We start from the raw sequence: 22,777 nt of genomic DNA on the forward strand, positions 1-22,777 counted from the left end.
TTTGTGCGAGCTAAAACCAGTATTGGGGTTCTCATGGTCAATGCCAATGGAGTTCACCGGGTTCAGTGGACGACTGTTTGTTCGACTGTTGTTTTATTATGTTGGGCATCCTGCAATTTGGTTGATTCTTACAATTTAATGTACATTCCACATACATACGTCGTTTGTCGTTAGTCGTTAGCATCACAGAGTCAATTTTGGCCAGGCGGAGATGATCGCCTGGCCCAATGGTCAGTAATGGTATTCAAAGGGCAGTATAAAGGAGTCGGGATTGTGTGCGTTTATAAGCTGTCTTGCCTCATCGCGAAAACACTCTGCTGCTGGTGTCGCTGCTGCTGCTGTTGGTGTGGTTTCTGCTGCTGCTTCCTCTGGCTGTTGTCGGATCCGCTGGTCTGTTGCTGCTGCTGCTGCTGCTGCTCCTTGTGCGCCTGGGGACGCGGATCGCCCATGGTCAGGACTCCGGTCAGCTTGTTGTCCCAAATCATCAGGCGAATGGGCACCACAGAGAGAAGCTGCAGCTTGTGCGACTGCTTCAGATTGCGCTCCGCAATCAGGATGTAGTTGGGCGCATGCTGCGTGTCCACGAGCACCTTCTGCATCTTGAAGTTTATGCTGATGACATGCCCCGACTCCAGGGTGACCACGTTCATCATGTGCTGGAATATCTCCATGACCACGGCCTTCATGTGGATGACCTGCTTGTTGCGCACGAACCGCTTGAAGAACAGGTTGCCGGAGTCGTCTCCGGCCATTTTGGCGCTGTACTTGCGCTCGTTGGCCAGCTTGGTGAGGGCGTGCAGCTCGTCCGGACTTCGTCCGGGCGGCGGGCAGTAGTTGAGACCGGCTGCCAGCAGGCTGAAATGGAAGAAGGATGCAGATAAGGGCTCTGTTCTGAGAAGTCACTCTGCAGCAATTACCGATGCACCATGATGTCCGGATACCGCCGAATAGGGCTGGTGAAGTGTGTGTAGATCGGAATGGACAGGGCGTAGTGCCAGAGATCCGCCGGCTCCGTTTTGCCTTCGCTGCAGAAGTAGCTGCAAAGGGAAACCAAGGCAGGTGAGCATGGTGAGATGGACCCTATTACTTAAGCAGGAGTGACTTACGTGGCCCTGGCCATGGGCTTCATCAGCAGCTGACTGAGGCAGGCATTCATTGCCACGGGATTGGGCGCCTCGTTGCATAGCCGCACCATGCTCTCCTGGAGCGCCTTCGAGGAGGAGTAGTCCAGCTCGAAGCCCAGGGCCACCAGCTTCTCCCGCAGTGCCTTCAGGGACTTGGTGAGCGGCGGAGGATGGTTGCGCAGCACCGACATGTCGGGGAAGGAGTCGTGTATAAAGCGCGCCACCGCTTGGTTGGCCAGCAACATGAACTCCTCGATCATGCGGTTCGCCTCGCGTTGCTTCTCCACCTCGAACGCCACCGGCTCGCCGCTGATAGGGTCCAGGACGAAGCGCAGCTTGGCGTTGTTGATAGTCAGGGAGCCGTTTTCGAAGCGCACCTTCCGCATGGAGCCGGCGATCTGGTGCAGCAACCGAACTCTCTTCACAATGTCCTTCGCCCCAAAGCCGTTCAAAATGGTCGGAAAGTCGTTGTCGGTGAAGCGCTCTCCGGGATTGTCGATGATCTTCTGGGCATGCTCGTAGGCGAACTGCGTGCACGAGTTGATGACCGTGCGGGCGAAGGTGGGCTTCTCCTGCAGCATGACCCCCTCCCCATTCATTCGCCAGAAGACCGAGAAGGCGAACTTGTCCTCGCCCGGCAGCAGGGAACAGCGCATGCAGAGGGGCTGGGGTAGCATGTGAATCACCTCGTTGACCAAATAAATGGACGTGGATCGCTCCTTGACGATGTTGTCCAGCTCGCTGTCCTCCATGAGGTAGTGCGATACGTCGGATATGTGGACGCCCACCTCGTACTCGTTGTCGGCCAGTTGCTCAATGGAAACGGCGTCGTCCAGGTCGCGTGCCGTCATAGGATCTATGGTAAAGATGCATTTCTTCCGCAGATCCCTCCGCTGAACCAGATCCTCCGCGCTTACGGCCGCTGCCGGCTGGGAGTACATGTCATTGAAGCGCTGTTCAAACGGCTTTATATCCCGGAGACCATTGTGGAAGAGAATCGCCTTCAGCTCGTCCTCCAGGTTACCCACGCGACCCACCGGCTGAATAAGCTCCGCAATGCAGTGCCCGTTGCAGTCCGTCTCGAGGATGTGGGCCAAGTAGAGTAGGCCGGAAACCTCCCCGGGAGGCATAGTGCCGATATGGGCGGCACAGGCGTCCTGTGGTACATAGACCATGGGCACACGCAGGTCGTACGGGCGGAACTTGTAGAAGAGCTGGTCGTCGCAGAGCCTGATGGGGTTCGTGAAAGATATGGTGCCCACGATCTGGCGCAGCTCCGTCTGCTTGGTGATGGCTATGACGAAGGCCTTGGGACAGTTGTCCGAGGAAATAATCACCACGTTGTCTGCGTCGGCGTCAGAGTCTTGCGACTCCGTGTCGTCCGAGAGCTCCTCATCGTCCCCTGGAAGAAGCGAGGCTTGAGGCCATTCCTTATCTCCCGAATCTCACACAGCGACACTTACCCAGGGATATAGACGGCTTGCCGCCCGTGATGCCTCCCGAGGGTAGCGACTCGGACTCGGGCTTTGAACTGCTACCATGCAGCACAAAGGCCCGCACCTTGTCCCCCTCGAAGGCGTAGCGTCGGGCCACTGGCAGGAGAACGATGCCATCCCTTTCGAGGGCCTCACGATCGTTGGACATCGTGATGAAGGCCTGCCTATTGTTCTTGCGGTTCACCCGTATCTCCTCCTCGACGATGCGACCATAGCCAGCCGAAGCGAGGCGCTGGGCGTGCTCCTCCAAGTCGGAGAAGTTGCCGGAGAAGAGCATTTCAGGTGGCAGCGGCTGGTCCGTGCCCACGTAGTGCTGGACTATCTTGTTTATGTACGATCGCATGGCCTGCAGCTCGGTCTTCTGCGACTGGGTGGTGGAGCCCTTTTCGGCGCTGTCGCGTTTCCTGCGATTCCGCTTCCGTCCGCTTCCCTGTCCCGACTGCTGCGGCTGCTTGGCGGAGGCGCTGTTGCTGCTTCCGCTCGAGACCTCAGAATCGTTACGCCTGCGTCCCTCCATTCGCTGCTGCTGTTGCAGCTGCCTCCGGGCCATCTCGCTTCCACCATCTATTCGCTGGGGCAGCTGACGGATCAAGTTCTGAGGCGGCATCCTGGAGGCAGTCCACTCCAGCTGTGAGAGCACCTCGTTCTGACGGATCAGCTGCCCGGCATACGCATTGACCTCCGGGGAGACCACGCTCAGCGCCTTGATCATTTCCTGGAGGGCCTCCACCTCGTTCCTAAGCGTTCGCTTCGACTTCTTGCTGTGACTGGAAGCAGATTGGGCGTTCCCGGGGGCGTTCGGCCGATTCGGATGAATCTGCATGGGCGGCGCATGGCTGGGTGGCGGCTGGGCGGCCATCTGCATCGGCATCGGGTAGGAGGGCATCTGCATGGGCAGGTACTGCATCGGCATGGGTATGGCTATCGGTATGGAGCCAGGTCGGTTGCCAGCCTGCGAGGGACCTGGCAGCATCTCCACAAGCCGAGGCTGCATGAACACAGTGGTAACGGATGCTGTGGCTGTGGATATCGCTGCCGGTTGCCTGCTCGCGGAGGCGGTCATTTCCCACTGCGCCTGCTGCAGCCGAGCGACCAGTCGATGGGAACGCTGGCGGATTTCCTCGAGCTTCAGCAGCTCAAGGGGGGATGCACAGGAGGAGCCCGAGACGGAAACAGAGCCGGAGCCCCGCTCCCTGTCCCTGTCCCTGTCCACGTCGGCGCTTGACGTCTCCGACATGCTCGGCAGGAGTTCAGCTGGTGGTTTGGACAAAATGATCTCTAAAGTATTTGTGGCGCCGCCAGGCTCTGTGCGGGACACCAGAAAGTGGGGGTGGTAAAATTTAAAGGCAAATTGAATATTTTCACGAAATTACACACGAGTGTGACCGTACGCGGCAACTGTCGGATGTTTTAGGCCCTTTTGAAGTGTGACAAGGTGGACGCCAGCTGGCCGGACTGGATAAGTCAAGCGCCGAGATGAACGACGGTAGGTGGTTTTGATTACAGTCTCACATTTACAGACAGAAATTTGAAAGAGAATCCCTTCCGGCAGAGGAAATTATAAAGCAGCGTCTACTGATCGATGGAGACGGCACTGGGGAGGACCGGCGCCTGAACATGCTGCTCAAGCAGCTCCTTAAGTGGGCCAATGGGAAGAACGACTCGCCGGAAACCTGGTAAGCCCGCGCTACCCTCTGCAAGGCAAATCTAAATGCCCATCCCATCCTAGCCAGATCATGCACGACCGCCTGATGGCCCATTTCGCCCAGTGCAAGCTGACTGCGATGAAGAACGTGCAGACGCTGCAGATGATCAACGCCGAGGCGGAGCACTATCGGCAGCTGGTGGGGCAACACGAGGAGAGCATTGGCTTGGCCAAGGAGGAGATCGAGGCCAGCAAGAAGGAGCTGATCACCGCCAAGCAGATTCGCAAGAACAAGATGGAGTACGACCTGCTGGCCTCGCTCATCGAGGAGCAGCCGGACCGCAACGGCACCCAGGGTCAGATTGAGACGATTCGGAAGGACATCGATGTGCTGGTGCAGAAGAAGCTCAAGATGGAGCGCAAGTTCCAGAAGCGCCGCAACGACTTCACCCTGCTTATGTACACCATCCACGAGCTGGAGCAGCAGCTGGAGCAGGAAAACAGCTCCTCATCGTCCTCTTCGTCCTCCAGCGACCACGAAGCGGGCTCCGAGCCGGATCTTGACGACAACGGCATAATGGAGGTCAGCGACGAGGACGACGACCTGGCCAGTATTAGCCCCACCAAGTTCGACGGTGTGCGCGGTGAGCCAAAGATCGCCTCCGCCTCCACAGAGGACTCCAAGGCCATGTCCTTGGAGGAGGATGCTGTGCTGGAGCTGAGCATAGACAAGGACGAGCATGACGTGGATGTGGCAGTGGCCAGTTAGAGGCGAAGAAATTAAATAAAATGCTAAATCTCTGAAATTTATTTTAAAGCCTAGTACTCTGACGAGAAAAACCCGCTGTCTAAATTAGACAGCCCCTATCAATGCCACCTTTTTCCTTCAACTTTCCCTCCATTAGGGGTGTCTAAATAAATCAAATGAATTATTTAGACAGCGCGATATCAGCTGTTTACTATCTTGATCTGGCAACGCCTTTCAATTTTCGCAGGCTTCATTTTCGTCGTCAGAGTACCGAAAAAAACGACGTGTCTAAAAGTTCTTCTTTTTTTTCGACACCGTTTTTTTTATATGGAGTTTGGCCGCTGTCTAAATTTATACAGCGGTTTTTTCTCGTCAGAGTACTAGGCTTGATTTTCGATTTCGAATAATCCCTGCAGCGCCCCTGGCGGCCGCGAAGTAGGTATTCCGCCAGCAGCCTCGTACGGCCACACTGAAGCAACGGCCAAGCAAAAACGAGAAAAAGTTTCGCCAAACCAATTGCGATTCGATTAAAGTAACATTAAACGCGCTTTTCCAGAAGCCTTGCGCCCCAAGTGTTCATCCCCACTTCGCCATGATGACGGACGACAAGAGGTATGTAGGACAAGGCGGCTGATTGCCCCAAGCACATGCTCGTGTGTGTATGTACTGATTCTGGCTTCTGGGGCTCCGATCTCACCCCGCCCCCACTGCACTCCCACACTCCCTTATTTTCCACCTTCCTTCTCCATTTACCCCACCAAGCAGCTACGACTCGAGCAACAGCGAGTCCGAGGAACGCAGGGCCAAGCACAAGAAACCAAAGAAGCACAAAAAACACAAGAAGTCCTCGTCGTCGGGCAAGAGCGAGAAGGAGCGGCATGCCCACAAGAAGAGCAAGAAAGCAAAGAAACGCCTGCACCGCCAAAGCGAGTCCTCCAACGACTCGGACGCGCCCGAGTCCAAGGCCAAGAGTAAGCTGCCAAAGAGCTCTGGGCTGAGCAGCAAGTTCACAGAGATTATGCAGAAGGCCAGTCGCAACGGCGCGGACTTCCGCATCTCCAAGTCCCTGCTGCCCACGGATCCATGCAGCCTTGTGGAGGAGATAACAAAGACCATTCAGAACAAGGTGCTGCCCGTCCTGGAGGTGGCCAGTTCGGGCAGCGAGAGCGATGTGTGAGTATCGATGGCGGTGGATAATCGCTGCCCAGCAGCTGCGACTAATGCTGCGCTTTAATATTCACTGTTTCAGCCCCGTTGATGTGGCCAGTCCGGTCATTGCTCCCATCATAGAGGACGAGCTTAACTTGGAGGACTTGATGCGGCAGAAGGCCCTACTCCAGGCACGCCTGGGCGCCTATATGTCGGACCCAGAGGCGGATGAGAAAGGCGATGCCCACAACCATACGCACCAGCATTCGAAGTCTACGCAGGCCAAGCCGGTGGCCAAGATGGGCACCTCTGCATCGCAGCCCCCGGCCCAAGTCCAGGGCCAGGCTCAGCCGCAGGCGATGGCTACCAGCAAGTCTGCAGCGCCGCTGGCTACTGCAACCAGTAAACATGCTAATAATAAACAGTCTAGCACGCATAACTCAAATGAATCCGATGTTATATTGTTGGATGATTCTAGCGGAGGCCAACGCACGCCCTCGCCCACGCCTGAGAAGCGGAGACGCCACGCATCCCCGTCCCCGGCAGCGCCAAGGAACCGCGTCCGCGATGACGCGGCTCACGGGCGCCGAGAACGACGATCAAGGGAGAGGGAACGAACGCCGCCCCGCCGCCGGGTAGCAGAGCAGCAGCAGCAATTGCAGGCTCCGCCACGCAGTCGCAACCGCAACATGGAGGACTTGCGGCAGGAGATCAACCGTGACAAGCAGAGGGAGCGACGCGAGCACAGCCGAGATCGGGACAGTAACCGGGAAAGAGACCGGGACCGAGACGGTGGCCGACGTGGAGCGGAGAGACAGCAGCAGCCGACCGATGTGCGTGCGGGTCGTGCCCGGGAGCGAGAAGGTCGGCCCAATCGCCAGCGATCGCATAGCCGCAGTAAGTTTGAGTCGGACAGGCGCCGAGAGCGCGAACGGCAGGGCGACAGGGATCGTGGCGGTGTCTTTGAACGTGGCGGCGGACGTGGCGGAGGACGCAGTGGCCCGGACAACGGAGCCGGCGACCGGGACCGCTACAAGGGATCGCTGAGCGAGGGGCAGAAGAAGCATGATAAGGAGAGCAGTGACGAGGACGTCAACCTGGACATAGACATTGACGACGATGACGACGAGGAGCGCATTATTGAGCAGCGTCGCAGGAAGCGCGAGGAACTACTCAAGGTGGGTAAAGGCTGCAGGTCTTGGCTAGGGTTCATCCCATAATTAACTGGCATTTCCCCACAGAAACTAGGCACTGGACATGATTCACCCACGCCTCCCCAGAATTCAAATTCGTACGAGTCCCGCAGCACGTCACCGGGCTCGTCCCAGCGCGAACGTCCCCCTAGGACGCCCACTCCCACGCTCACAAACCCCGAAGTCCAGCTGTTGGACAGCAACCAAAAGAACAGCAGTGGAAAGGAGAAGCGAAATGAGTGGGACATGTTTGCCGAACAGGACGTTGATTCCAATTTCGATGTGAGTCGCAGGCTTGTAAATTTCCCTCCCTCTGCCACTCTCTTGACCAAGTAACCATAACCAATCCTCCTCTGAACAATTAACAGTCACCCAACACGATCGTCCACAACAAACACCAGCACGAGAATCCCGCCCTTACCGATAACTGGGACGATGCAGAGGGCTATTACCGAGTTCGGATCGGCGAGGTGCTGGATAATCGCTACCTGGTGAACGGCTATACGGGCCAGGGCGTCTTCAGCAACGTGGTGAGGGGCCGGGACCAGGCTCGGGGACAGGCCAATGTGGCCATCAAAATCATACGTAACAACGAAATAATGTAAGTAATGTCGATCCTGCCTGGATTTCAGCTCCATATGTGAACTTCGTTTCAATCGCAGGCACAAAACCGGACTCCGAGAGCTGGAAATCCTAAAGAAGCTGAACGACGCCGATCCAGAGGATCGATTTCACTGCCTGCGCCTGTACCGTCACTTCTTTCACAAGCAGGTAACCCCAAGGAGAAGCTTTTCCAGACCAAGTAAGCCTTAGTTTTCGTTCTTTTTTCTCCCTTTCTCTAGCATCTCTGCATGGTTTTCGAGCCGCTGGCTATGAACTTGCGCGAGGTACTCAAGAAGTACGGCAAGAATGTGGGTCTCCACATCAAGGCTGTGCGCAGCTACACCCAGCAGCTGTTTCTCGCCCTGAAGCTGCTGAAGAAGACGGGCATCCTGCATGCGGACATCAAGCCGGACAACATATTGGTGAACGAGAACAACCTGATACTGAAGCTGTGCGATTTTGGGTCCGCCTCGGCCATCAGCGACAACGAAATAACGCCGTACCTGGTGTCGCGCTTCTACCGCTCTCCAGAGATCATTCTGGGCATACCCTATGACTATGGCATCGACACCTGGTCGGCTGGCTGCACCATCTACGAGCTGTACACTGGCAAGATCCTGTTCAGCGGGAAGAGCAACAACCAAATGCTCAAGTTCTTCATGGACGTGAAGGGCAAGATACCGAACCGCATTGTGCGCAAGGGCCAGTTCCGGGAGCAGCATTTCGATCAGAGCTGCAATTTTCTCTACCACGAGATAGACAAGCTCACCGAAAGGGTAAGTGTTGAGGTTTTAAAGCGTGAATGGGGCTGTTCTTTGACCTTTTTCTGTTTCGCAGGAGAAGATTGTTGTTATGCCGGTGGTCAAGCCGTCGCGCAGCTTGCAGCAGGAACTGATTGCCGACCAAAACCTGCCGGACGACCAGCACCGAAAGGTCACTCAACTCAAGGATCTGCTGGAGAACATGTTTGCCTTGGATCCAGCCAAACGGATCTCCCTCAACCAGGCCCTCATTCACCCCTTTATTCAGGAGAAAATGTAAAGGCGACGCTAGCTGAAGATGCCAGCTTAAACGTAATTCTAATTTGCATAGCCCGTAAGACAGTCGATGCGCCCAACTCCCGTACGTTGTATCACACAATCCATATTGAACAATATATCTACTCGTACAGCTGGAACATGTGGAACAGCGTGTGTGTAACGTGCGTGTATATAAGTATTTTAATGCCACTAAAAATTGTATAAAATGCATGTGACCGAACTATTTCTCCCACACAATATACTACTGTATGAAGCTATGCCCAGGCACAGTTTCGTTTCATCTGTTCTGAGAGTATTAACAATGTGTATTACAATTTCAGTGTGCCGCTGATCACGGAAGAACCTTTCCATGTGGCCAACGCAATCGGTAATAATTTACAAACATGAACTAGCAGAGGAGAGAGATTCCCTCGAGCCTCATACGTCCCTCCGATTATGGCTTATAATGGCAGTTAAAACTCAATATTTTCTTAGGAACCAACGGTTTTTTATTACAACAGTCTAATGATCATAAATAATTACTTTACATTATTATTATTATTTCAAAATATGTGTAGCTGTCCTTACCAGGAACAGAATAAAGACTTCGGCTTGTCGAAGAAAGCATCAATCAGGCACATGGCTTCAACTGTCCGACTACCTGTCACAGTTGGAGCCTCTCCTCCAAACTCACTAAACATTAATGTCCTATTTTCTCTAAACTTCCAGCTTCGTTCTTTCATCGGTGACTGCAAGGGTCGATTGCCTTTCGCTGCCTCTCGTGAGCTGGCAATTTGGTAATTACCAAGTGGGGGAAGGTGATCCTCAGGTGAGTCCTATTCTTCTTAATCTCGCTGTGTAAACACACGCACGTACTAATGCTGGTTCAATAACAGTCTTTAATTGACGGCATCCGAGTCCAGGTCGTCGTTGGGCATTGGCAGAGCCAGGGCTTCCTGAAGGGTCTCGCTCGAGCACAGGCTGTGCAGCTCGGGGGGCCGCAGCTCGCTTTTCAGCAAGCACTTGATTCTCTTGGGCTTCCAGTTGTTGCCAGCATAGGGGTCCCGCAGCAGGCCGAAGGCGCACTCGAACACTCCAACGCTGCTCTCGGCTGAGTGCAGGGTACCGCAGCAGAGCACCACGACCTGACCGTACGCATCCATGCGACCCTGAATGCCGGCGTGCGTTAAGTTTGGATTAAAGTGAAAGCCGAACTGCTGCTTGGCGCCGGTTAACGAGGCCAGCACTTCTGCGGCCGTCGTGCATTCCAGCTCATTGATCCCGTCGCTGGCCATGATGGTCAGATGTAGGGTCGCGTCCGTCCAGAGGTCCACAAGGCTGAGACTGTTGGCATTGAAGCGTTCAAAGAACCATTCGCCAAACTTTCGGGCAATCGCGTGAATGGGAAAGTCCTCCTCGCTACGGATTGCAGCGGCGGAGACAACAGCCTGGCTGGCGGACGGGGAAGAACTCTGGGTAGCATTTTGGTCCCAGTAGTTGATCACTTTGGTCACTAGGTCCGGCTTGGTGAAATCGGTGGCTAGGTCTGGCACTCTTGCAGTCAAGTACTTGAACAGCATTTCCCTGGTAATCGCGCGCTTCGACAGCAGTATGTAAATGTCCGGAAGGTGTGCCACTAGGAGTCCAAGGGCTTCTGTAAGTACACAAATATCAACTAGAGATCTTCTGGATTGGCTATAGCCTCACTGTCAAACTTACCCTCTGGATCATCGATCTTGCAAACATTTTTGGTAGTTGCTTTGGCCAGCTGGACCAAGACCGACGAATTCCTCTCGTTCAGAAGAAGATCCTGGAGGCCCGTCTTGTGCTGCTCAGAAATGGGCATGGTCCAAGGCAATCCCCGCCTGTTATTTGCCAACTTTTACGTTCTATTAAAATGTTTGTTTTTATCAATCAGTGTGACCACACCTATGAAAACGGTAAATATTTCGATGTGAATGTTAAATTATGCGGGGATTATTCGCGAACTTGTAATACATTCATTTCCGAGTATACAAAGCTTACTCCCAACTTTAAACTTGCTGAAATTGGTAGACCATTTGCTTATTTTAGAATAAAGCCTAGTACTCTGACGAGAAAAACCCGCTGTCTAAATTAGACAGCGGAATCGCTGTTTATTTCGCTACCGAGCTAGTGTGACCAAAAAAATTAAGGAAATTCCATGAAAATGTACTTTTTATGGCGTTTAAGGATTTTCCTTGGTCACACTGGACAGCTGTTTGTAAACAAATATTCAAAAAAAATATTAAAAATATTAATAAATATGGCATTAAAATGTCCTTTGTGGGTTAAATTCCATATTATGGGCTTCCCCTTGACAGCCCCTATCAATGCCACCTTTTTCCTTCAACTTTCCCTCCATTAGGGGTGTCTAAATAAATCAAATGAATTATTTAGACAGCGCGATATCAGCTGTTTACTATCTTGATCTGGCAACGCCTTTCAATTTTCGCAGGCTTCATTTTCGTCGTCAGAGTACCGAAAAAAACGACGTGTCTAAAAGTTCTTCTTCTTTTTTTTCGATACCGTTTTTTTTATATGGAGTTTGGCCGCTGTCTAAATTTATACAGCGGTTTTTTCTCGTCAGAGTACTAGGCTTAAAGCTCTTTAAAAAAAACCACATCCAATATTATAAAGTCAAAAAGCTCTACGTGAACTTTGTCTGTTCGTGATTTAACTGCGGCATAAACCCTGCTTTCGCTCACCTGCTGTAAACATTCGCAGTAAATATTTACTCTTTGGAACGGAACGAGTTTTCTACGCCGATTAGCTCAGAGAGGCTCGCTCTCCTTATCTCTTATCGCACAATTTCCGTCGAATATGTCGACAAGATTCCAATAGCTAATTTAGTGTCGACGCAACTGGCGAGAGCGCGCATAGCATAGGCATCTGTGTTTTACTATTGAGTGTGAGTGTGTGTGACCTCTGGACTACAGTCGGGCCATGGATTCCCCCACTTCCGAGACGACCCCGCCTCCCGCACCGGTGACTGGTCCCTTCGTGGGCGCCATTGACGAGGGCACCACCTCCGCCCGCTTCATCATATTCCGCGCTGGCACCGACGAGATCGTTTGCTACCACCAGATTGAGGTGGAGTCGATTTTCCAGAAGGAAGGATGGTGCGAGCAGGACCCCATGGCCATCGTGAACACCGTCAACGAGTGTATTGCCGGAGCCTGCATGAAGCTGGTCGCCGTGGGAGGCAAAGTGGAGGTACTGTCTCAGGGTGACTATTTATTATTTTGTTATATGTATATCAAATCACATGGAAAAGGAAGGCGGGATGTGGGAGAGCTAGCTACAGTCCAGCAGGAACGTCCGGTACCCCTGCGCCTCCGCGATCCTCTCGTCAATTGTGCGCGGCGGCTTCTCCTCCGCACGCTCGTCCAGCTTCACGTAGATCTGGTCGTTGTGGCCAAAGTCTCCGTGCCGGCGCGGCATAACATGGAAGTGAACGTGGGGCACGGTTTGTCCAGCCTCTGCACCATCCTGCACCGTGACGGTGGCCGAAGTGGTCTGGTAGATCTTCTCCAGCATCCGCTGCACCATGCACACAGTGGTAAACATGTCCGCCATCTCAGCGCAATTAAGGCCACACAGGCGAGGAGTCACACGCTTCGTGGACACCAGGACATGCCCCTCCACCACGCAGCGGAGGTTGGTGAAGGCGAAGCAGTGCTCCGACTCGTAGAATATTGTGCGTTTGTCCACAATGTTATTGGCAAAGGCTCGATCCTCGGTCGGCTCCTGACTGCGGACGTTGTAGGCCGTTAAGCTATAAAGATCATGCCGGCGGTGCTCGAAGCACGGCATGCTCTGGTACAGAGTCTCCAGCTGTCCGAGATCTATTTCCGCTGTGCCGATGCCCAATTCCTGCTCGCCGCCACAATCGGCCAGCACCTTGCCCCAAGGACTGACGATCATGCTGTGGCCCCAGCTCTGGCGTTTCTGGTTGTGCCAGCCCTGCTGGGCCGCGGCCACCACGAAGCACTGCGTCTCGATTGCCCTGGCCCGCAGCAGGATCTCCCAGTGCGCCTTTCCCGTGGCGTAGGTGAAGGCGGCCGGATAGGTGAGCAGTTGGGCTCCTAGCTTCCGCAGCAGCACAGCTGGTTCGGCGAATCGCAGGTCATAGCAGATCTGGAGGCCGATCCTACCGGCAGGTGTGGCCACAGGGCGCCCTAAGCGCTCGCCTGGCGTCACGGTGTCGGACTCACGCAGTCGTATCTCCTTGGTGGTGGCGTCAAACAGGTGCATTTTCCTGTAGACAGACGCCACCTCCCCCTTTCCGTTGACAAGGACGTGGGCGTTGTAGATCTTTCCCTGTTCGTTCCGCTCGTGCAGGCCGCCGAACGAGAGCCACATATCGTTGCACCTGGCCAGCTCGCGGTACTGTGCCATCAGCTCGCCGTCTAGCCGCTCCGACAGCTCCAAGGTCTGTGCACGGTTCTCGCCCACAAAGTCACAGCACTCGGGCAGGAAGAGCATGCAGGCGTTACGGGCCTTGGCCAGGGTAACCAGCTCCTTCACCTGGCAGAGATTGGCGGCCTTGTCGCTGGTGGACCGCATCTGGCCCACGGCAATGGTGGCACTTTGAACCCTTTGGCTCTCCGCCGACAAAGACATCCCACGTATTTGTACTTGTACGGTGCGGACAATACTGCGTCGGGCGATTCTGGCTAGAGTTGACATTGAGAAGGGCCGACGACGGACACGAAATTCCGGGACAGGTTACGTCGCTCACTAGATGGTTCGTTATCATAGACCTCTCCCACTTGTTTACTGCCTACGGCCTTCTCCCCCCCCTTCGCGCTTCACTGTGAATGACAAGTGTGGTCCCTGGTCAGTGTGTGCACACCCTCAAAAGCGAAAATTAAGTTTCAATATTTCCGTTATATTTCTGACTTGGAATTTCTGTTTCGTTCCAGGACATCATAACGATCGGAATCACCAACCAGCGCGAGTCGACTGTGGTCTGGGACCGGATTTCAGGCCAGCCACTGGTAAACGCCATCATCTGGCTGGACAACCGGACCACCAGCACTGTGGAGGAGCTACTGGAGACGATTCCCAACAATGCCAGGAACATTAACTACCTACGGCCGCTGTGCGGTCTGCCCCTGTCCCCGTACTTTTCGGGCGTGAAGCTGCGCTGGCTGCGGGACAACGTCCCGGTGGTCAGCCAGGCAATGGAGAAGGGCACCGCCATGTTCGGGACCATCGACACCTGGCTGATGTACAACCTTACGGGCGGCAAAGAGGGGGGCGTCCACAAGACAGATGTGACCAACGCCTCGCGAACGATGCTAATGAACATCGAAACGCTGCAGTGGGATCCGAATCTGCTCAAGTTCTTTGGCCTGCCCAAGAGCATCCTGCCGGAGATCTGCTCGAGCGCCGAGTTCTACGGCAACATTGCGCAGGGTGTGCTCAAGGGCATAAGCATCAGCTCCGACTTGGGCGATCAGCAGGCAGCTCTTGTGGGTCAGCAGTGCCTGTCCAAGGGCCAGGCCAAGGCCACCTATGGCACAGGTTGCTTCCTGCTCTATAACACCGGCCCCTCCATCGTCCACTCCCAGCACGGGCTCCTAACCACCGTTGGCTACCAGCTGGGGCGAAAAGCCACGCCCTTCTACGCTCTCGAGGGCAGTGTTTCCATTGCCGGCGCCGCCTTCAACTGGCTGCGGGACAACATGAACATCATTCAGAACTCGGGGCAGATCGAGGCCATGGCCAGCACCGTGGACAACTCCCTAGACGTGTACTTTGTGCCGGCGTTTAATGGCCTTTACGCCCCCTATTGGAACCAGGACGCTCGCGGTGTAATCTGCGGCCTCAGCGAGGAGACCACGAGCGAACACATTGTGCGGGCCACGCTGGAGGCGGTTTGCTTCCAGGTCCGGGACATTCTCGATTCCATGCACAAGGACTGCAAGATACCGCTGGCCAAGCTCATGGTGGACGGGGGCATGACTGTGAACAATCTCTTTTTGCAGCTGCAGTCGGACCTCGTGGGGATTCAGGTGCTACGTGCCAAGATCGCCGAGACGACTGCTTTGGTTAGTATTGAGAATTTACTAAACAGTTGCAGCTTTTCTTAATTCGATCATTTCAGGGCGCTGCCATGGCTGCCTACAAGGCCGTCGAGGGTCGCTACTCCATGGAGGCACCGCTCTCCAAGTCTGGGCCCCGTGAAGCCATCAAGCCGTCGATTAATTCCACCGAGCGGAATCTCCGCTACCAGAAGTGGAAAATGGCCATCGAGCGCTCTCTGAACTGGGAGACTTCTTCCCTGCCGCAAGGCGAGCGCGAGGCTTTTGATGGAGCGTAGTTCCAGATTGACTCAGCCGTGCCGCTGGAGGTACCTTTGTGTTGGACATTTCTGTTTTTTATTGCATATATATAAAAGTGTTGATGAAAATCGTAGAAAGGGTTTTTGCTGTGCGCGCTGCTGCTGCTGCTCTGGCAGTGTGTTCCACCTTTCCCGAGGTCTTCTCTTTGCTCTAAACGTTCTCGTCGACGATGCCGGCGGCACCGGCACCCGCCGCCTGAGCCAAGTCGTTGAGCATCACAACCCCGCCCGCCGCCTCGTCGACAGCGACTACAACCGCTGGGCCCATCACTGGAGCGGCGGCTGGGGCCGCACCAGGAGCCAGCTCTACGTTATTGGGATGCGGATTGACCACTGCAATGGGCGGAATTGGGTTGCCGCCTGAAAACCAAATGGGGATTTAACGCCTCTCTTCTTTCAACTGGGTTGCTTACGCACTTGCGTCCAATTCCAAGGGAGGATCGGCATTGGCCTCAGCGAGATTTGTCACGGACTTTGATTTTACACACTGGAAGTCCACATGGCGGCTCTTCGCCTCCTCCTTCTCCCAGGACATGTGAATGAACGGGCGCTGCACATAGCTGTAGATCACCTCGGCCCGTCCGCCGGGGCGCCTCCGGATCTTCTCCTTGTGAGTGGGATAGCCCTCGATACCGCAGCGGATCTTCTTCAGGCCGCGGTCCTTCATCACCTGCTTGGCCACATCGCGGTTCTCGATGTACTTGAAGAAGCGATGCATGGCAGTGCTGTGAACAGCTGTATTTAAAACGTTATTTGCTGATCCTGCAGCGATCAATGCCTCGGGAACTTACTCTGACAGTATTCCTCGCCCATTTGCGGCGGAAACTCCTCGTCCCAGTCGACCATATCGTCCTCGAGCAGCACGACTACGTGGCATTCGCGATCCCCGCGCTGGGCCGAGGCCACCATCAGCGGCAGGATAAGGTCCTCGAGGAAGAGCTCGAACTGCTGGCGCGCTCCTTCGTTGCTGAGCTCGTGGAGAAGGCCTCCTTTTTGTCGAAGACAACAGAAGGCATGTTACAAGGGAAGAGAGCAGAGGTGGCCACAACTAAGGTTCGCCCAGGCAGGAGCAGCTCGCGGTATACTCACTTAGATTCTGGCAGCGCACGGTGGTGGCGTCAAAGGGAATAAGCAGATAGTCGCAGGCCTCTTTCAGTTCCGGCACCGACACCGTCGGCGGGCAGCGAATCACACCACTCTTGTAGTACTCAAGGATCGCGCGGAACACCAGGTGTGAGATGCCGTCGGCCACGTCGTACTCACCGCGCTCGTTGGCGTGTGCAAACTGAAAGCCGGAGCCGAACATGGTACCCAGCATGGTGGTGGGATGGGCTGTCAGGAGCGACTGCTCGACTGTGAAGCGCACTCCGTCCACCAGCATCGAGATCCTCTCTGGCGGCGCCGGCAGACGGCCTCCTGCTCCCGCCGAAGCCATCGCCTGGCAGCTCGTGGATGCGGCTCCACCTGGCGACTTGCCGTCCTGCTTGGGAACGGCTCCGCCGCCGCAAGAAATGTTCGGCCGATTGAGTCGGCTGCGGTTCTTAAGGATGCGCCTTCTCCGCTCCTCGGCCGCCTCGAGATTCTCTTCGCTGCTGTCGCTGCTGTACGTGTCCTGCTTCTGGGGCTGCTGCTTGTTGTTGCTGTTGCTACTGCTGCTATTGGAGTTGGGAGTGGTTGACATGTTTGTTGCGTTTGCTTTCTCGGCCCCAAGTCGCAGTATTCAATATCTCTAAACACCGCTCCACTCCGCCCACTTCCCGCTTCCTACTGTGAAACTGAGACAAAGACGACAACCTGGCGGACGAGTGAGGTCACAAAACACATTAGCGAGGCGCAATTGGAAGCCGAGGGCCCTTATCGCTGTCGAATAACAAATACCTTTGTGCGAATTGGATTTTTACATATAAATTTTACTATTACAACTTTGTTCTAGTGCTGGCAAAACGTCGGAGCACTATCGATACTATCGACAGTGTTGCCAGATGAAAATTTGGCTCTCCCCCTAAAAAATCGCATAAAATTGAAATTTCCCCCTAAAAAATCCAGTTTTCCCCCTAAATTTAAAAAATCAGTTAATCTCATAAATATAAGGAAGAAACATATTTTTGTTAGTTAATTTTAATGTTTTTTTATACATATGCATCGATAACATTTTCTGAAAACTCGGCATGGAAACCTCTTTGTTCACAAAAAGTTTCAAAAGTTGTTGCAATTGGTGGGTAAATCATAAATTCTACAATGTTTTTTAAAAACATAGTGTTAATACAAGTTTAAAAAAAACCCTAAACTTTCCCCCTAAAAATTCTTCCCCCCTAAAATTCCCCCTAGGACATCAAAAAACCTTATTTTGAAGATTTTGGATGCCTATACCACCTATAGACACACTTCGGGGAATTTGCTCTTTGTTAGAGAAAAATCATTAGAAAAACTAAAATTCCTTGTCATTTAATTCATTTAAATTTAGTGCGGATAAATTCTGACGCAATCTGTGCCTTTTCCTGTTGTACAACAGCCAAAATAGTTGGTAAATGTTCCATTTCAAATTTGCAACTGCCAATTCGACAGTCTTTGTTTACGTTTTCATGAGCCCACAGCTGATCGATCAGCTGTTCGGATGCCAGATGCACTTTGACGCTCTGTGGGAACACGAGTTTCGCATCTGCGAAAAATCCCAAACGTTCCTCACAGATGCGCTGTGTGGGAAGACCGTATAAATCTAGGGGGAAAACCCCTAACCTGGGAACACTGACTATCGATAGTGGAAAACATCGACTTAAATCTGTCGTTGCCACTTTTTCTAGCCCCGACTGCACAGCTGTTTTCTCTACGCGGTGGCAACTCCCTAACAAATGCACGTGTAAAACAAAACAGAAATGGTAAGGAAATAACTCGCCGCTTTTAAATAATATTAAATGCCGTTTCCCCCCGCTTGCAGCGCAAAAAACAAGCTGATGAAATACCAGGGTTTCCCTCGCTGGACAATGGCGGCGGCAGCGGTGATCGGGGCGACGACATCCTCCGGAGCAAGCCCAAGTCAAAGAAAAGCGGCGGCTTTCAGTCCATGGGCCTGGGCTTTGAGCTGATCAAGGGCATCACAAAGCGGGGCTACAAGGTGCCCACGCCCATCCAACGCAAGACTATTCCTCTGATCCTGGAGGGCCGGGACGTGGTGGCCATGGCCAAGACTGGCTCCGGAAAGACGGCCTGCTTCCTGATTCCCCTCTTTGAGAAGCTGCAGCGGCGGGAGCCCACCAAGGGCGCCCGTGCCCTCATCCTATCGCCCACGCGCGAGCTGGCGGTGCAGACGTACAAGTTTATCAAGGAGCTTGGCCGCTTCATGGAGCTAAAGACCATCCTGGTGCTGGGAGGCGACTCTATGGATTCGCAGTTCTCGGCCATTCACACGTGCCCCGATGTGATCGTGGCCACACCTGGCCGCTTCCTCCACTTGTGTGTGGAAATGGACCTAAAGCTGAACTCTATAGGTGAGTGATTTTCGCGTTTTTTGAAGCTAGTTTTTCACCCAAGCTATTTCTATCGTTTCCCAGAGTACGTGGTCTTCGACGAAGCTGATCGTTTGTTCGAGATGGGTTTCGGCGAGCAGCTGAACGAGACTCTGCACCGGCTGCCCTCCTCCCGGCAAATGGTCATGTTTTCCGCCACGCTGCCCAAGTTGCTGGTGGATTTTGCTCGCGCGGGCCTCAACGACCCGGTTCTCATACGCCTGGACGTAGAGTCCAAGCTGCCGGATGCCCTGGCTCTGAAGTTCCTCTACTGCCGGCCCGACGACCGCTACACAGCGCTCGTGGTGCTTTTGAAGTATGTGATCCCGCAGGACTCGCAGACCGTGGTGTTTGCCGGCACTCAGCACCATGTGGAGTTGATTTCGTACATCCTCACCGAGGCAGGCATCTCCAACACATCGGTGTACTCCAGTCTGGATCCGGCAGCTCGTAAAATCAATACCGCCAAGTTCGTGAGCAAGAAGGTGTCGGTTCTGATCGTCACGGATGTGGCAGCCCGCGGCATTGACATTCCCAGCCTAGACTACGTGGTCAATCTTCACTTTCCGGGCAAGCCGAAGCTGTTTGTGCATCGCGTCGGCCGCTGTGCGAGAGCAGGCCGCACTGGCACCGCCTACTCCATCTTCTCCACGGATGATACAGCCCATCTCCTGGATCTACACCTGTTCCTCAACCGGCCTTTCAACATCAATGACAGCTCGGCCATGGGGACCATTCCGCAGGACCTGCTCGAGGAGGAGCACCTCACAGTGACCGATATCAAGAAGAGTCATCATATTGTAAGTCTTCCAAGCAACTGTTCACATGTGTAGCTTATTTACCGCTTGGAATAATTGCAGTCTGGAGTGTTGCGCACCAGTGAGAATGCCTACAAGAAATACCTAAGCTCGCGTCCAGTGGCCTCCACGGATGCCAATGCACGAGTGAAGAAGATCAAGTTCTTTGCGCTGAAACCCTTGGAAGACTTCTTCACAGCCGCTCCTGCCCTCGCCCAGGCCGCCGAGGTCAATGGGCAGTCTACAGAATCCCAGGCGGAGGTGGCTGCAGCTGAGCGCAAGTTGCAGGAGGAGAAGCATGATATACTGGTCAAGATGCGTAGTTTCCGGCCAGGCGGTGTAAGTTGTACCTCATCAGGTGTCCTTAAAAGGAAGCTTGCTTATCCCTTACTCTTTTTCAGACCGTTTTTGAACTCAACACCACGCAAAAATCGACCCAATTTCTGGTTATGAAGGAGAAGCGAAGCCAACACGCGGATGTTATTCAAAAGTTTAGGAAGCAGCGAGCTGATGAGGACCTAGACGAGGCGATAAAGGAGGCCGAGACCCAGAGGCCCAGTTCCACCCGAATGCCCACCGCCGACGAGGAAGCCATTAGCAGTACCTTCAACAAAGTCGTGGCGCCCAAAAGGCTCCAAAACATGGACGCCCTGTACAAGGATAAGCCCAAGAAGAAGAAGCGTAAGACCAACGCCAAGGACGATGAGCACTACGTGCCGTACCAGTCGGCCGACAAGCACACAGAGGATGGCCTGGCTATCAACACGTTTGAGCGTCAGGCCCAGAATGCCGAGTTTTCGGTTTCCGACCGCAACTCTTCGCAGGAGGTGAAGCACAAGCCGGGCCTGAAGAAGTGGGACCGCATCAAGAAGAAAATGGTGTCCGTGCAAGATCCTCGAGCCAACAAGATCCGCACCGAGTCCGGCGCCTGGATTCCAGCCTCCTTCAAGACGGGCCGCTACAACGAGTGGAAGGAGAAGTCCAAGATCGAGGACCAGCTGCAGCGCGAGAACGCGGATAGTGACGACGACAAGTTCAGGCCTCTGAGCCACGCCCAGCGCTATCCCGTCAGCCGCCATGCGCGTCACAATGTGAAGCTTGAGCTGAAGAAGCGGCTCAGCGGAAATGATAAGGAGATGCGGCGACCCGAGCAGATTGTAAAGTCCCGCATGCGCCTGGAGTTCATCAAGAAGCGCAACGAGGATAATGCGGAGAAGAAGGCCGAAAATCGCAAGCGCAGCATGCGGAAGAACCAGCGACCCAAGGCTCAAGCAACTGGTGGGCCCAGAAAGCGCAAGTAGTAGTCAGGTGAGTACAGTTTCTGACCATTATTAGGGTTAAGTTGGGGACAAATTGGGTCACATCAACCGAACTGCCCTCTCGCACGCAGGACTCCCCAGCTACCTTGGCCTTTCCTCCTGTAATTCTAACGCCAAATGGGCCTTGTTTATAGAGTTGTAGTTTTAGTTTAGGCGGCTACCTGAACTGAGCTCCAGAGTGAGGGAGGTCGGCATCTGGCAAAGCAACAAGCTACGATTGCCGAACCCTTGTCTGTCAAGCAAAGCCATTACCGCGGATCAAGGCTCAAGTCAATTTTCACTTTTCCCTCGTAATTTATGAAGTGTTTGAAATGGAACAAACAGATGGAGGAGGAAATGCATGTTTTGTGAAGGCCCTTGAGCACGCACGTGTCCTACCCCGCTGGTTAAGTCGCGTCAGACAGAAATTAAAAGTCAAAAAAAGCCAGTGACAAGCTTGTATTTTTCGTGTGTCTAAAGTGAAATTGAATAGCCACCGCCCCTGCGCACCCTGGCCTCTTTTCGAACATGACCCAAATAGGACTCGGAACAAGCGGTTTGACCTATGTGCGTGCTTCTGGCTAACTCACGGGGTGTGTTCACCACGTGCAGAAGGCAGGCCAGCGTTTCGGGAAAGGTACTACGAGCACGCTCAGGCCTGGCTTTGGGCGCACCCCGCCTGCGATGACACGCACATCCTGTGCGTGCCTTAAGCAAACAGTCTGCACCCCGGGAAGCGACCCTTGTTCGGCTGCCTGCGAAGGACAACTGTGTGTGTTAATCCATCTCTTTCGGCCTACGAATTGATCCTCAAACTAACCACCACCGAGACAATGGTAATTGTCATGGCCCGCAGAATTGGCCAGCAGCTCGAGAGTCACGTTATTGGGTGGTTTTACACTTTAATGGGAAGCGAATTGGTCTTTAATCGTGTCTAGGATGCGCACAAGGCACCCCCATTAGCTTTCCTAACATTAATTTAACTATTTGCTTACTGCATGCCTACTGTTCTCTGATTGTGTATTATTTTCCCCCTCTCATCCACAGAGATCTTCTGATTAATCGCCTTCCCCCAACGAGACACTCAAAATATTTGTTCAGCAGGCACTGGCGCTGCACCCGAGGGGCTCAACCGTGCCTAAGAACTGCTCTTTGGACTTGGATTTCGGAAAGTGTTTTGATAAAAATACACGATGAAATGTGTGAAGTACGACATTTTTGAATGGGCTGGGGAACGGGAGAGAAACCCCAATAAGTGGAGCGGCAGGCCATAAACAAAATTTAATTCCAAGGAGGGAAATCTCCCTTTTTAGGTCCAAAAATACACTGACAGCGCGCCCATATGGTGGCCATCTAGGACCGTGGGATTCCCCCTGGACCAATATCGCTGTCTTTTAAGCTGCTGCTGCTGCACCAACCGAATGCGGTGCATTCCCAGCCACATGTGCGTGGGGCCGGAGGAACACCCATTCGCTTAACGGCTTCTGCCACTTCATTTTCGCACTTCGAGGGGTGCCCAAAATAGATCTCGCCCCCATGTGTGCCGAGATGTTTCCAAGAACTTGCTTTCCAGCTTGCCTCAGCCATCTGAGCAATCTGCCCGTTGCATAAGGCACGACATCGCTGTGGATTGGAGCTGGAATTGGACCATCCAAAGCGATCTGTTTCTTCCTATCTCCTTCAGTTTGTTAAATGGCAGAGGCATCTCTTTTCCACTTTTCAGCCACTTGAGCGGGCTGCTGCTCTGATGCCGACGACGAGCTCCGCTCTTGACCTGTCATAGATGCGGGTTCGTGCGAGGCGATGGCGCATATGTTTACAATCAGAAATCA

The 22,777-nt window shown here is 53.8% G+C and overlaps 8 protein-coding genes across 9 annotated transcripts; 4 read left to right on the forward strand and 4 right to left on the reverse strand.

The window, feature by feature from the left end:
• Positions 1-74: 74 nt before the first annotated feature.
• Dis3l2 (Dis3 like 3'-5' exoribonuclease 2) lies at positions 75-3,857 on the reverse strand. Its single transcript, XM_017173280.3, has 4 exons — positions 2,588-3,857; positions 1,107-2,526; positions 918-1,037; positions 75-855 (listed from the first exon to the last, which is right to left on the reverse strand). The coding sequence occupies exons 1-4, from the start codon at positions 3,855-3,857 to the stop codon at positions 282-284; spliced, it is 3,384 nt and encodes a 1,127-aa protein (XP_017028769.1). The 3' UTR covers positions 75-281.
• Positions 3,858-3,972: 115 nt separating this feature from the next.
• thoc7 (THO complex 7) lies at positions 3,973-5,075 on the forward strand. Its single transcript, XM_017173282.2, has 3 exons — positions 3,973-4,106; positions 4,173-4,296; positions 4,350-5,075. Exons 1-3 carry the CDS (start codon positions 4,097-4,099, stop codon positions 5,032-5,034), a joined length of 819 nt encoding a protein of 272 aa, XP_017028771.1. The 5' UTR covers positions 3,973-4,096; the 3' UTR covers positions 5,035-5,075.
• Positions 5,076-5,449: 374 nt separating this feature from the next.
• Positions 5,450-9,290, forward strand: Prp4k (Pre-mRNA processing factor 4 kinase). Of its 2 annotated transcripts, none has more exons than XM_070285602.1 (8): positions 5,450-5,625; positions 5,776-6,186; positions 6,263-7,340; positions 7,404-7,637; positions 7,724-7,956; positions 8,018-8,126; positions 8,198-8,734; positions 8,796-9,290. In XM_070285602.1, exons 1-8 carry the CDS (start codon positions 5,606-5,608, stop codon positions 8,997-8,999), a joined length of 2,826 nt encoding a protein of 941 aa, XP_070141703.1. In that variant the 5' UTR covers positions 5,450-5,605; the 3' UTR covers positions 9,000-9,290. The 2 variants fall into 2 exon arrangements, with proteins under 2 accessions (XP_070141703.1, XP_017028832.1); XM_017173343.3 differs by having other exon boundaries at positions 5,451-5,625; positions 5,779-6,186.
• Positions 9,291-9,463: 173 nt separating this feature from the next.
• Positions 9,464-10,832, reverse strand: LOC108079106 (uncharacterized protein C3orf38 homolog). The gene is made up of 2 exons (XM_017173344.3): positions 10,697-10,832; positions 9,464-10,631 (listed from the first exon to the last, which is right to left on the reverse strand). The coding sequence occupies exons 1-2, from the start codon at positions 10,821-10,823 to the stop codon at positions 9,877-9,879; spliced, it is 882 nt and encodes a 293-aa protein (XP_017028833.1). The 5' UTR covers positions 10,824-10,832; the 3' UTR covers positions 9,464-9,876.
• Positions 10,833-11,743: 911 nt separating this feature from the next.
• Gk1 (Glycerol kinase 1) lies at positions 11,744-15,425 on the forward strand. The gene is made up of 3 exons (XM_017173327.3): positions 11,744-12,211; positions 13,924-15,054; positions 15,111-15,425. Exons 1-3 carry the CDS (start codon positions 11,942-11,944, stop codon positions 15,324-15,326), a joined length of 1,617 nt encoding a protein of 538 aa, XP_017028816.1. The 5' UTR covers positions 11,744-11,941; the 3' UTR covers positions 15,327-15,425.
• On the reverse strand, positions 12,213-13,849 carry NitFhit (NFT-1 protein). Its single transcript, XM_017173328.3, has one exon. The coding sequence runs from the start codon at positions 13,685-13,687 to the stop codon at positions 12,293-12,295; it is 1,395 nt and encodes a 464-aa protein (XP_017028817.1). The 5' UTR covers positions 13,688-13,849; the 3' UTR covers positions 12,213-12,292.
• mri (BTB/POZ domain-containing protein mrityu) lies at positions 15,362-17,348 on the reverse strand. The gene is made up of 5 exons (XM_017173329.2): positions 17,226-17,348; positions 16,437-17,141; positions 16,139-16,336; positions 15,765-16,082; positions 15,362-15,707 (listed from the first exon to the last, which is right to left on the reverse strand). Exons 2-5 carry the CDS (start codon positions 17,026-17,028, stop codon positions 15,499-15,501), a joined length of 1,317 nt encoding a protein of 438 aa, XP_017028818.1. The 5' UTR covers positions 17,029-17,141; positions 17,226-17,348; the 3' UTR covers positions 15,362-15,498.
• Positions 17,349-18,131: 783 nt separating this feature from the next.
• LOC108079116 (ATP-dependent RNA helicase DDX54) lies at positions 18,132-22,152 on the forward strand. The gene is made up of 6 exons (XM_017173356.3): positions 18,132-18,223; positions 18,283-18,832; positions 18,896-19,650; positions 19,711-19,986; positions 20,049-20,955; positions 21,993-22,152. The coding sequence occupies exons 1-5, from the start codon at positions 18,221-18,223 to the stop codon at positions 20,946-20,948; spliced, it is 2,484 nt and encodes an 827-aa protein (XP_017028845.1). The 5' UTR covers positions 18,132-18,220; the 3' UTR covers positions 20,949-20,955; positions 21,993-22,152.
• Positions 22,153-22,777: the final 625 nt, after the last annotated feature.

Source organism: Drosophila kikkawai, chromosome 3L (genome assembly GCF_030179895.1).
Source record: "Drosophila kikkawai strain 14028-0561.14 chromosome 3L, DkikHiC1v2, whole genome shotgun sequence".
In the NCBI taxonomy this organism is placed as follows: domain Eukaryota; kingdom Metazoa; phylum Arthropoda; class Insecta; order Diptera; family Drosophilidae; genus Drosophila; species Drosophila kikkawai.